A 14,231-nucleotide genomic window follows, 5' to 3' on the forward strand; every position below is an offset into this window, starting at 1 on the left:
TTAGGGGTTTTTTTTTCTGCCTGTAAGGACAAAGATGAAAATTGACAAAGGAGGATGGTTTATTTTTATCTGTAGAATGAAAAAAATGAATACAAAGAGAGCAACACTTCAGACTCTAATTGTCATGTTTATAATCACCATCTAATAATATCTTAGATATATCTTCCCAAACTCTCAAAAGATACTGAGTTATTGATAGATTTCTGAGGACAAAAACAATGTAATATTCTCATCCCTTTAGTCATTCAACAGGAAAATCTTCATGTTGTATTTTGTGACTAGAATCAAAATCATCCTGTTTTTTTTCTATAAAGCAATGTGACAGATTTTTCATCTTTTATGATATTTCTGCACCAAAACTCGATAATTCGTAAGAGGACAAATCCTAAAGTCAGATGTGTATACAAAAGTGCTTGGGAGGAAATCTATGATACAGGAAAAAATGTTAGAGTCCTCAATCTTTTTGGTGTTTATAAACCAAATATGAGAATGCTTTTTGTAATTTCGGGACAGATGGCTATCCTTCACCAAAATCCTGGGCCATCAAAAATCTCAAAAGTACTGCATTTTGAAAATATAAGAACAACCAGAAGTAATAATATGTTAAATCTATTCAATATATTTGAAATCTGAAATCAGTATTGCCTTTTGATAGTAAAATATAAGTTAAAGAACCAGAAGTAATAAAAAGTAGAGCGTATATATAGAGATTGGAAATTTGGAATGAGTATTTTTGGGTAGATGTTTTAGTTTTATGCACGACAGTTGATGAACAATTAGTTATATTCAGGAGTATTTTGGTATATATATTTCCAAAACCAGAAAAACTTGGATATAATAAATATAGTATTATATGTTACAGAAAATCTGGATTTAGGGACACCTGGGTTGCCCAGTGGTTAAGTGTCTGCCTTTGGCTCAGAGCGCGATCCTGGAGACCCGGGATCAAGTCCCACGTCGGGCTCCGGGTGCGTGAAGCCTGCTTCTCCCCTCTGCCTGTGTCTCTGCCTCTTCTCTCTCTCTCTGTATGTGACCATAGTAAATAAATAAATTAAAAAAAAAATCTCATAAATTTGTTTCCCACTCTCCTTGTTATTTATCCTAGAAGTTATTTCTAAAATGACCTAACCTCTCTGTCCCATGGACACTTCTTGTTCATAGTTAAATAGTAATAACTAGTTTTCCTAGTATATACTTTGGGCTAATTGTCATGATAACTCTATGAAATAGATAAAAGTAGATCAAAGGTTTGCCATCTTGTTCAAAATTCTTGAACCATATCTGGGGTTTAAATCCACGTATGTGGATTGATAGATGTTCTCTTCAGGATATCATATGACCTTCTAAATATTGTAGTACTTATGTTGGAATCCAGCATGATGCATTGATTATTCAGGGAAAAATTCATAGAAAGCCTAAAAGGGTAGGATATGAAAGAGATTGGTGTCAGTATGGCACCAGAAAGTGTTGGGAGTTATCTCAGCTCCTGAATCAGGTAAACAAGTGGCCCAGAATATGGATTTAGTAGACACAAATTTCAAAACAGATACTATAAACATGTTGAAAGAATAAAAATAATGTATATTCAAATAATGAATGAGTGAACAGATAGGGAATTTCATTACAGAGATGGAAACTATGAAAAGAACCAATGAGAATGTAGAGCTGAAAAGAACTATAACTAAATGGATAAGTCATTGAGTGACCCTAACAGCATATTATATAGGTAGCAGAAAATAAGACCTCTGCATCAGGAATATATAAGAATTATAAATGTGTGTGCCCCAAAAAACAGCTGCTTGGGGCTCCTGGCTGGGTCCATCGATGGAGCATGGGCTCTTACTCTCTAGGTTGTGAGTTCAAGCCCTGCTGCACTGGTTGGAGATTACTTAAAGATAATATCTTGGATAAAACAACAAGCTAGAGCTTCCAAAAACAAAACAAAAACAAAAAAAACCTGTCAGAACTAAAAAGAGAAAACAAAAAAACAGAACTAAAAAGAGAAACAGACAAATCCACAATTATAGGACGATATTTTAACATCTTTCTCTCAGCAAATAATAGAACAATTAGACAAGTATTTAAGGCTCTAAATACTATATTCATCAAAAGCAGATTATAGGGAAGGAAGCCTGGGTGGCTCAGCTGTTTAACACCTGTCTTCTGCCCAGGGCATGATCCTGGGGCCTCAGGTTAGAATCCCACATCGGGATCCCTGTGGGGAGCCTGCTTCTCCCTCTGCCTGTGTCTCTGCCTCTCTCTCTCTCTCTCTCTCTCTCCCTCCCTCCCTCCCTCCCTCCCCTCCCCCCCCCATGAATAAATAAAAATCTTGAAAAAAAAAGGCAGTATATTCTTTTCAAAGGCACAGTAAGTATTCACCAAGATAGACCATAGGCTGGGCCAGAAAACAAGTTTTAGTAGATTACTAAGGGGTGAAATTTTGGAGTATGTTTTCTGACTGGTAGAATTAAATTAGAAATCTGTAACAAAAATATGTTTAAAAAACCGCAAATGTCTAGAAATGAAATGGTACATTTCTAAAGTACCTCTGGGTTAAAGAAAAAAATTATAAGAATGTTAGAAGTATTTTGAACGAATGATAATGAGAGCAGAATAAAAAAAAAATTGTGACATGCAGCCAGTGCAGTGTTAAGGAAGAAGTTTATAGCTTTAAATTAGAAAAATCAGGAGGGTGTGAAATCAGTTACGCAAGTTTACCTTAAAAAGGTAGAAAAATAAGAGCAAATTCGAAAAGTAAGTGGAAGGAAACAGGAAAATTAGAAATCAAGAAAATGGAAAATGAACAAATAAAAGCAATGAAACCAGAAGCTAAAATATTTAAGGAAAAACCAATGCCAATCTTCCAGAAACTTTAAAAAAAATAGTGAGTGAAGGAGCAGTTTACAACTCATTTCACGAGTTTAACATTACTGTGATACCAAAGTCAGGCAAAGAAATAAAACTACAGACCAATATCCTTTGTGAACACAGACCCAAAATCTTCACAAAATATTAGCGAATTAAATTCATTGATACATAAAAAGGAGAATATGTCATGATCAAGTGGAATTTGTCCCAGGGATGTGTTGCAGGTTAAAATTAGAAAGCCAGTTAATACATATAACTCACTACATAGTAGAAGAAAACAGAAAAATTGTATCTCAAATGTAGAAAAAAAATTTTGAGACTCATTCAGCAAACTAGGAATAAAAAGGAATTTCCTTAATTTGATTAAGAAGGCATCTATCAAAAATTTACAATTTATATCATATTTAATGATAAGAAACTGAATGCTTTCCTTCTGAGATTGAGAACAAACAAGGATGTTTGCGTTCACTGTTATGCAACATTCTATTAGAAGTCCGAGCCAGTGGGCAGCCTGGGTGGCTTCAACAGTTTAGTGCCTGCCTTCAGCCCAGGGCGTGATCCTGGAGACCTGGGATCGAGTCCCACATCGGGCTCCCTGCATGGAGCCTGCTTCTCCCTCTGCCTGTGTTTCTGCCTCTCTGTCTCTCTCTCTGTGTCTCTCATGAATAAATAAATAAATAAATAAAATCTTAAAAAAGTCCAAGCCAGTGGAGTAAGGCAAGAAAAAGACATCCAAATTGTAAAATACTAAGTGAAAGTGTCTTTATTTGCAAGCAACATTATTGCATATGTAGAAAATCCTAAAGAAGCTATGGAAAAACTGCTAGAACTAATAAGTGAATTTAGCAAAGTCACAAGATACAAGGTCAATATAATTTTTTTAGATTACCAAGGAACAACGGCAAGTTAACAAAAGCAATTCGGTTTATAGTAGCCTGTAAAATCATGAAATACTTTAGGGATACATTTTAACAAAATAAATGCAGACCTGTTCACTAAACCCTGTAAAACATTATCAAGAGGAATAAAAGAAAACCTAGGTAAATGGAGAGCTATAACATGTTTATGAGTTTGTGGAATAGAGGACTTGTTAGATGTCAGTCTTCCCCCATTGGTTTATAGAGTTTATGCAATCCCAATAAAAATCCTAATGGAATTTTTTTTTTTTTAAACTGACAAACTGGTTCTCATAGTTATGTGGAAATGCAAAGGACCTAGAATAGGCAAAAACAATTTTGGAAAAATGGAAACTTTAGGACTTGTAGTGCCAGATTTCAAGATTTTTTGTACAGCTACAATAATTAAGACACAGAGGTATTGGTATAAGGATAGACATGTAGATCAGTGGAACAGGATAGAATTCAGAAATAGACCCATGTATGTATTCAGCTGATTTTTGATAGAGGTGCCAATGTAATTCAGTGGGAAAAGGATGTAGTCTTTCCAAGGAGTGGTGTGGGTGGAAGGAAACTTTATATTGATCCTTGCCTCATACAGAGTTAACCCTCAGTGGATCAGAGACCTTAACATAAAGGTTAAAATTATCTTATGAAACATGTAGATGAAAACATGGGTGAAAATAGGGGTGCCTGGGTGGCTCAGTCGGTTGGACATCTGCCTTCCACTCAGGTCATGATCCCAGGGTCCTGAGATCGAACCTTACTCCAGGCTCTCTGCTCAGCGGGGAAGTCTGCTGCTCCCATTCCCTCTGCCACTGCTTCAGTGCTCTCTTGCTAACTCTTTCAAATAGATAACCTTTATTTTTTTTTTAAAAAAAAAAAAGACATGGGTGCAAATATTTGTATGTTTTAGTAACCAAGTATATTTTTTTAAAAGAAACAATCAGGGATCCCTGGGTGGCACAGCGGTTTAGCGCCTGCCTTTGGCCCAGGGCGCGATCTTGGAGACCCTGGATCGAATCCCACGTCGGGCTCCCGGTGCATGGAGCCTGCTTCTCCCTCTGCCTGTGTCTCTGCCTCTCTCTCTGTCTCTCTGTGACTATCGTAAATAAATAAAAATTAAAAAAAAAAAAAAAGAAACAGTGCAAACCACAAAATGAAAATTGATAAATTGGACTTCTTTATTTTTAAGATTTTATTTATTTATTCGTGAGAGACACAGGGAGGCAGAGAGATAAGCAGAGGGAGAAGCAGGCTCCCTACAGGGAGCCTGATGTGGGATTCGATCCCTGGACCCTGGGATCGGGACCTGAGCCAAAGGCTGAGCCACCCAGGTGCCCCGATAAATTGTACTTTCGAACTTGAGATTTTTGTTCCTCAGATGATGCTATTTCAAAAACGAGGAGACAACCACGGACTGGGAAAAAATATTAGATAGAATATATTATATCTTTTGTTAATCAAAAAGCATTTTAAAAACTCTTATAATGCAAATAATCCAGTCTTAAAACCCAAATAAAATATGGGCAAAATTTGGATGAAAAATGGATGGCAAGCACATGCAAAGATGCTGCCTACTATCGTTTATTAGGGAAATAACATGAAAATCAGTGAGGTACAATTATAATATTCACTAGATAGGTTATAATTGTAAAAGACTTAAAATGCCAAGTGTGGGCAAGGACATAGAGCAGCTGACCTCATATATTGCTAGTGGGCATTGAAAACAGTTTGACAGGCTAATTTCATTTATGTGAAATTTTAGAAAAGGCAAAACTAATTTATAATATTAGAAAACAGGTCAGTGGTTGTATGGGATGGAGGTGGGGGCAAAGGAAAGAGAATTGCTCGCCAAGCCACACAAAGGTGCCTTTTAGGGTGATGGGAATGTTCTGCATCTTGGTTTTGGTGTTGCATGAATGTGTACATTTGCCAGAACTCCTTGAACTGTATACTTAAAATAGGTGTGCTTTATTTAAAAGAATACATGCTCCATTGAAGTCGTTTTTAAAAATAAAACCACATGAAAAAACTGTTGTTTCCTTCTTGTCATATATGGGTCTAGAGTGCAACTTGCTGAGTGCAGGCCTTACTCTGAGAAGAAATTGAGTGGAATGTGTTTGTTGATAGCCTGTATCTGGGCAGTTCAGTTTCTGTGAGAAATATTTAATAAGGAAGAACAAAGGTAACCTTTGTGTGGCTTGGCAGAACATAAAATTTACCATTTTAACCTTTTTTTTTTTTTTAAAGATTTTATTTATTTATTCATAGAGACAGAGAGGCAGAGACACAGGCAGAGGGACAAGCAGGCTCCATGCCGAGAGCCTGACGTGGGACTCGATCCAGGGTCTCCCGGATCACGCCCTGGGCTGCAGGCGGCGCTAAACTGCTGCGCAACCAGGGCTGCCCCATTTTAACTATTTTTTAAGTATATATAGTACAGTGGAATTAAATACACTACCATTGTTGTACAATCATCACCACCATCCATCTCTAAAACATTTTCATCTTTCCAAACTGAAACTATAACCATTAAGTGGTAATTCCTCATCTTCTCATCCCCCACCTTATGGCAGCCACCATTCTACTGTCTGTGTCTGTGACTTTGTCTATTTTAAGTGAAATTATACAATATTTCTCTCTTTGTGATTGACTTCACTTAGCTTGCATGATGTCTTCATCGTTCACTCATGTTACAGCATACATATATCAGACTTTCTTTTTATTTATTTAAAAGACTTATTTTAGAGAATCAAAGGATTTAGAGTCAATTAGGAGAGGCAGAGGGGGAGAATCTTCAAGCAGACTCCTCTCTGAGTGCAGAGCTCCACATGGGGCTTGACCTCACAACACATGAAATCATGACTTGAGCTGAAACCAAGAGTTGGGCGCTTTCCCTATTGAGACACTCAGGTGCCCCAGAATTTCCTTCCTTTTAAAGACTGAATAATTTCCCATTGAAAAAAAAATATATATCACATTTTATTTATCCATCTATTGATGGACCTTTGAATTGCTTTACATTTTAGGTATTATGAATACTGCTACTATGAACATGAGGATACAAATATCTGTTCAGGTCCTTCTGGTTCTTTTAGGTATCTACCTAGAAGTAGACTTGATGGATCATACTAATTTTTTGATGAGCTGCCACTTATTTTCCACTGTGGCTGCACCATTTTACATTCCGTTAGTGATGTGTAAGGGGTCCAGGGTGTCCACATCCTTGCCAACACTTGCTGTTTTCTGTTTTTTGTCTTTTTTTCCTAATAGGCCTTCTAATGGGTGTGAAGTGGTATCTTGTGGTTTTGATCTGTGAAGGGAGATGTTGAGGTTATTTAATGCAAATTTAATGCAAACCTCAACCGACTGAGCTAAGCAGGTGTCCAGATTGTACAGTTTCTTTTGTGGATAATTTCAACTGTTTGTGTTTGCATTTGGGCATTTAGGGTTTTTTAGTATATCCTGAATAGTTCAGATTATGAACAATTTTTTCTTGATATATATATATTTTTTAAGATTTTATTTATTCATAGAGACACAGCTAGAGAGAGAGGCAGAGACACAGGCAGAGGGAAGAGCAGGCTCCATGCAGGGAGCCTGATGTGGGACTCGATCCCGGGTCTCCAGGATCACGCCCTGAGCTGCAGGCGGCGCGAAACCGCTGTGCCACCGGGGCTGCCCTCTTGATATATTTGTGATAAATTATAGCCAATCATATTTTGTGTGGAAGTATACTTTTTTATGGTTTTATTAAAATGTTTAACAATAAGTCAGTCTGGTGTATGAACACTGAGTGGTTTCCCCAGGTTAATACATAAATCCCATGAAAAACAATACTAAACACTGGAAATTTGTCATTTCCATGAATAGTGGATTTTAAACTATTGTCCGATGAGCATTGGTTATTTTTCTTCCTGTTTATTTATCAACTTATGTAACAACTGAGTATAAAACTTTTTTCCTCCTTTGTTTATTTGGAAACTTGCTAGCTGAACTTAAAATTGTTTTCATTTTTGGTGCTTAATTTCTGTAACATGTACATTTTATTACATGGTTGTTAGCAGGCTTATGTCAGGTCTGGTAGACTCATTAGCTGAAACTGCAGTGACTACTTTGAAAAGATATGGAAGAAATCTTCTGGTAATGGCTGGGTGATGAAATGAGTGCTAAGTTCAGGTACCAGCTTACACTAGGATCTGGGAAGGCATGGTATGATGCCCTGTACTCTTAAAATTGTTGACACAGTTTGTTCACATTTTTTTCTTCCCATTTCAGCTGTTTATTGAGTACTTACTATTGTCTGACATTGTGCCTGGCACAGTAGACATAGAAATGAGTTTCCACCATCAGGAACTCAGCCCGGAAAGGATATAAACCTATAAATAAGTTTATAAATGTTAATTGCAATCAGTTGTCTAAATGGTATGGAGATCTTACAGAGGGAGAGAGTCATGAGTTTTTAAGGATAGTAGGAGGATCAGAGGAAGGATTCCTTTAGATAAGATCTGAGCTAAATTTTGAAGGTATAATGTGAGGTTGTCAGTGGTAGGGTAGATATTATAGGCCGTGAGATCAGCATGTAGGGCAGGCAGAGCTGTGTGAAAGGACATGGTATGCTTAAAAAACTCTAAGCAGCTAATTGATATTGGGCACAAAGTTTGAGGATTGGTAGATGAGCGCTTTATTTCCCCTCATTGTCAAATACTGCCTGTAAAAGGAGCCTGGGAAGCTGAAATGCATCTCTCCCTTCTTTCCTTTTCTTACTCTCTCCTTCATTCCTTGCCCTCCTCCCTCAAGAGTGAGTGTGTGTGTGTTTGTGTGTGTGTGTAAACAAGTAACTGAGCAAGAAAGGAAGTTAAGACCTTGATTCTGGTCCTGGTTCTCAATACCCTTGGTTGAACAGACCATTTCTTTTTTTGAGCTTTGGTTTCTTCATCTGTATAATAATGTGCAAATGCTGGGATCCCTGGGTGGCTCAGCGGTTTGGTGCCTGCCTTCGGCCCAGGACATGACCCTGGAGTCCCAGGATCAAGTCCTACATCAGGCTCCCTGTATGGAGCCTGCTTCTCCCTCTGCCTGTGTCTCTGTGCCTGCCCCCCCCCCCCCTCTCTCATAAATAAAATAAAATCTTTAAAAAAAATAATGTGCAAATGGTATACTTTTCAAATATTTTTTTAAAGGAATCACAGTTTCTGAGTGCCTAGAACACGGTGCTAAATATGTATTTTCAAATGAGTAGTCTAAGAAGTTGTTTCTAAGAGAGGATAAATATTTAAAAAGTTGTCATAGAATAAGCAATAAAAGATTTATGTACAGACCATTGCTTCCCAGGATGCATTTATTATATAAAATGTGTTCAGGCAGTTTGTCCTTGTAAGTTGTTTAACTTACCATTTGGATTTGTGAGGTCCCAGAGTGTAGTCTCTTTATACATAAAACTCTATTAGACTTGAATGTCATATGTTGTAGTTACCATATTTGTGTCCAATTAAGAATCGAATATATTTTAAAAGTGTGTTCATTGCACTGCACTTTGGCTGTGCCAGAAGTTCTCAGACCTTGATACTTCAGATTACGATTTTTTTCTCCTGTAATAATCTAGTTGTAAATGGACTTTTTTTTCTTCATATAAACTTTACTTTTCTCGAAGCTAGTTTATCTTCTTATGCTACTTTTCCACTGTTGTATCTGCAGAATGTTTGCTTTTGGAGCAGAGGATTATAAAAATCCATTTTTAATGGTATGGGGTTGCTGTAATATACTGTTAATGTGATTTCTGTCTTTACCTTTAGGGGTCCTACTGGGCAATAGACACCAATCCGAAGGAAGATGCGCTGCCTACTCGGCCAAAGAAGAGAGCACGATCTGTAGAACGGGTAAAAAGCTCTTCATCACAAATTTAGTATGGTAGGGTTTATGTCAGTAATACAGGTTTTTAAATTCATTTCCAGTATAACAAGTACAACCTTAATGAAGGTAATATGTTATTTGTATAGCATTTCTGTTGTTTGAAAGCACTTTCAGACTCATTTTATTTGCTTTTAACAGCCCCTTGACTGAGGTAGGCAGTTTAGGAATTACATAAAAAGTTTGTTTTGTAATTAGGGCACAGCTAATGTGAGACTTGAATCCAGGTCTCTTGAATTTTAATTTGGTGTCCTTTCCTCCGTATCTACAACATTGTAGACTGGTTTTATGTAACAAAGTTACTGCCTTTCACTGCAGGCAATCAGTCTGATTATATTGAATTTTCCTGATTGTCTTCAAAATGCTTTTTCCTGCTTCCAACCATGTAGTAGTAATTTTGTGTACCAAATCCTGTTTGTATGTGTTGTTTGTATAAGATCATTCTTGTAAATTTGTGGTGGTTGTTTGTATAAGATCATTCTTGTAAATTTGTGGTTAAAATTAATTTGTAAGAGTGGAAGAGAAAAGGAGCTCTAGTTGATATCCTAAGTTATTTGTTGCAATATACTTTTAGTCCAGTTTGGCTGTCATCAGATATTAACTTTACCTTTCAGCTTTCACCAATCTGTATTTTCATCATCTCAACTAAAACACATATATGCACCATTCTACCTTACTATTCCTTAAGACTCATTTCAGATGTTAACTATCTTGTGAAACTTTTCCTCACTTCTTTGTGTTCTTGTAGAATTTTTACAGTTTTTTTTAATAGAATTTCCCACACTTTGTAGAAATTATTTGTCTCTATATTTGTCTCCTTCACTGGACTGTGATCCCTTAAGAGCAGAGAAAATGTATTTGTATCTCCGGTGTTAGTATTTTTCACAGCTCATAATAAGATCGTAATGTTTGCAGAATAAATCGGGGCAAAGGGAATAAGATGAAGGAAACTGGGTAATAATTGGTCAGATAAATTTGTTTTAGCCCCACTCCTGGTAGAGAGAACTTCCCAATCTCAAAGATAAGGACCTTACGCTGGGTGTAAGTTGGGATCAGGTAAGCTCGTGAAGTATAGCAGCCGTGGGATATTTGGTAAGGCAGATTTATGGAGCCGGTGGTGGGAATTCAGTATTCCACTACTAATCTATATTGAATTAGAGGTGAACTCTTAGGCCAGAATGGTTTTTGGTTTTATACATACCAGTTTAAGAAATTAAAGTTTAGTATTGGTGAGATGGTCTTCTGGTAAGTTTTAAGACTGAGATGTTGATGAACCATGTATGTAATGGTTTGAGAAGGAATGAACCTTAATTCCTGTCCTCCAAATTCTGCCTTTTAAAAGAGACTTAGCACGTGGACTTTAATTGTGTGAGGACATGGGGTAGAAAACATTTAGCATCTATTGCAAGAATTTGAAGGAAGAGGAGAACTATCCACGTTGTCAACCCACGGCATCAACAGCATGTATATCTTGGAAAGCTGAGGAATCATGGTCTTCTCCCATTTGTTCTCTTCTTTTGAAGTTCCTGGAACTTGAATTATTTTTGGAAATTTGAATTGGTAGGCGGATTGACAACTGTGCATTCCTTTGGATATCAACTCTGAATATTATTACCTTGTTTCATAGTTCTTAGAGCAACCACTCTTTACTTTTGAGAGTAATTTTTTTTCCCCGAAGACCTAATTACCCGTTTTCCAGTGGAAATTCATAGAAATAAAGGATTCAGATTTCAGAAGTATGTTTTATATACAAAGCATGTATTCTTGAATGTATATTTTGGACCTGTATTTTCTACTGTTTATCTTTTTATCCTCATTTTGAATTGAAAAGCATGTAAAAGTTTCAACAACTTACCTTTGTAGTGTAGTCTCATAAGATAGCCAGTCTTTTGGTTAGTACTATCGATAATTATTTTGGCCTGAGCTCTGTATTGGTTGCTACTGTAGGAGAGGAACTATATTGAAAGATTCTAGCTGTAAACAAACTACATATAATCAGGCAGACAGATATTGTTTAATAAATATTCTGAAAGGCAGTCTTTTTACAAAATATCATTTCTTGCTCTGACAAACTAGTTACGTTTGTATTTTTCATTTAGAGGGTTTTTTTTGGGGGGGGAGTTGAAGGAAGGTAGTAGTTTTATTAGAACAGAGATTGTATTTTAAATGACCATTGGGATTTATCTAAGGAAATGCATATGATAGTCAAATAATGATGGTTCTGAATATATTTATAAGTTTAAAGTCTTCTTAAAAACTAAACATGAGCCATCAATTGAAACTTTTTAAAAAAAGATTTTATTTGAGAGAGTGTGTAAGAGCCATCACAAGCCAGGCGGGGTGGGGGGAGGAGTAGAGGGAGAAGCAGACTCCCCACTGAGCCGAGAGCCTGATGTAGGACTCTGTCAGATCCTGGGATCATGACCTGAGCCAAAGTCAGACGCTTAACCGAGTCACCCAGACACCCCATAAGTTGAAACTTAAAAAAAAATTGTGTTTGTTTTAGAAAGAGCAAGTGAGCAAGGAGGGAGAGGCAGAGAGAGAATCTTAAGCAGGGTCCTTAATCTTAGGCAGGTGTGAGCCTGAGGGCGCTTGATTCAGGACTCTGAGATTATGACCTGAGCTGAAATCAAGAGTCAGACATTTAATTAGCTGAGCCACACAGGTACCCCTATTTTTATTGTTTTAAGTAATTTCTGTACCCAGCGTGCTGCTCAGACTCACAACCCTGAGATCAAGAGTTACAAGCTCTCTTAACCAGTCAGACACCCACAAACTTTTAAAAGTTTTAAAAATGCAGATGGTAAGTATGTTGACATCATTGAAAGTTTATTAAGTTTCTGAAATATTTTTCTCAGAATTCTATGTGAAAAATCAAAATATTTTACACATTTTTGAAGAGAGATGAGCTTTTAGTGGGACAGAATTGGCCTTCTAAACTGCTAAAGAGAAAGGATTTTTAAAAATGCAAGTAACCATATCTTTATGTCCTAAATGAAAAATAAAGAATGATAGTTATCTCCAACCTAGTATTTGTAATTCAGTTCTCTGGACCACCTCCTTGTCCCTTCCATTTACATGAACATAAGCCCATGTTCTGTCTTAATCATTACATGATTCCTTTCTTTTTTTCTTAATCCTTTCATATATAAATGTCTCTCATTTTCCTTTTTCTTCTTCTTTTTTTTTCCTTTTTTTTCTTTTTTTTTTTCTTCTAACTTCTTGCCACTTTTTCTTTACCTTAAAATGGACCTAGAGACCTTAAAAATATTATTGAATAAAATTTAGTTTGGTGACATGAATAGACTCCTTTAGAAGGAGTCCTTTGTTTCTCTTCTGGCTTTATAGTTTACTTGTTCTTGTGACTTTTGGCAAATTGGTTTTTGTTTTGTTTTGTTTTGTTTTTGAGTTTCGGTACTTCCATTTATAAAATAAGATGGAAGTCTCAAAAGCTTTGAACTGAATGTTTGTGTTCCCCCAGAATTCATGTTTGAAACCTTAATTTTATTGTGATAGTATTTGGAGGTGGGCCCTTTGGGATTAGGTCAGAAGGATGTAGCCTTCATGAATGGGATTAGTGGCTTTATAAAAATGGACCACAAAGCTAGCTAGCTTTCTTTGCACCATGTGAGAAACCAGCGAGGATACCTACTAACAGGGCTCTCACCAGAACCTGACCGTGTTGGCACCATGATCTTGAATTTTCTGCTTCTGGAACTGTGAGAAATACAGTTCAGTTGTTGATAAGCCACCAAGCTTATAGTTATTTTTTCTAGCAACCTGTGCTAAGACAACATTGTAAAATAATAGATAATTATATTGAGTTTATGTGCCAGATGCTTTTTATTTTTTTAAAGATTTTATTTATTAGAGAGTACGTACGCACATGAGTGGGCAGAGGGACAAGCAGACTCCCTGCTGAGCATAGACCCTGACATGGATTTGAACCCGGGACTTGATCCCAGGGCTCTGAGATCGTGACCTGAGCCAAAATCAGACACTTAACCGACTGAATCACCCAGACACCCCCCAGATGCTTTTTAAAGAATTTTAAATATATTAACTCTTGTAATTTTTTAAAAAATATTTTATTTATTTATTCATGAGAGACACAAAGAAAGAGAGGCAGAGACATAGGCAGAGGAAGAAGCAGGCTCCATGCAGGGAGCCTGACCTGGGACTCAACCCCAGGTCTCCAGGATCACACCCTGGGCTGAAGGCGGCGCTAAACCTCTTGAGCCACCTGGGCTGCCCTAACTCTTGTAATTTTTATAGTAACTTCAAATAATGAAACTGATAGGTATGGATATTAAGTAAGTTATCAAAAGATACTAAGGCCAGTAAGTACCAAGGCCAGGATTATGAACCTGGGTAGTCTGCCTTTAGAGTTTATGCTGTTTACAACTGTCCTTTCCTGGCGTTAGTGTTTGCTATGTTGAAGACTACAACAGTGAATCAAATTTCAGATTTCTTTTTATATATGCATGTCTTGTGAGCTAATGGTCCATGATTTTAAAAGAGAATCCCCACCTTTAACGTACGTATATATAAAAT

The 14,231-nt window shown here is 36.8% G+C and overlaps 1 protein-coding gene across 6 annotated transcripts in view; it reads left to right on the plus strand.

The window, feature by feature from the left end:
* Window positions 1–14,231, plus strand: part of FOXJ3 (forkhead box J3) — a 141,291-nt gene that overhangs the window by 77,279 nt on the left and 49,781 nt on the right. For all 6 annotated transcript variants that reach the window (XM_055341645.1, XM_055341647.1, XM_055341642.1 and 3 more), the window contains exon 5: window positions 9,563–9,646. In XM_055341645.1, the coding sequence (XP_055197620.1) occupies window positions 9,563–9,646 (84 nt within the window). The remainder of the gene's footprint in view (window positions 1–9,562; window positions 9,647–14,231) is intronic.

Source organism: Nyctereutes procyonoides, unplaced genomic scaffold (genome assembly GCF_905146905.1).
Source record: "Nyctereutes procyonoides isolate TBG_1078 unplaced genomic scaffold, NYPRO_anot_genome, whole genome shotgun sequence".
NCBI lineage: Eukaryota > Metazoa > Chordata > Mammalia > Carnivora > Canidae > Nyctereutes > Nyctereutes procyonoides.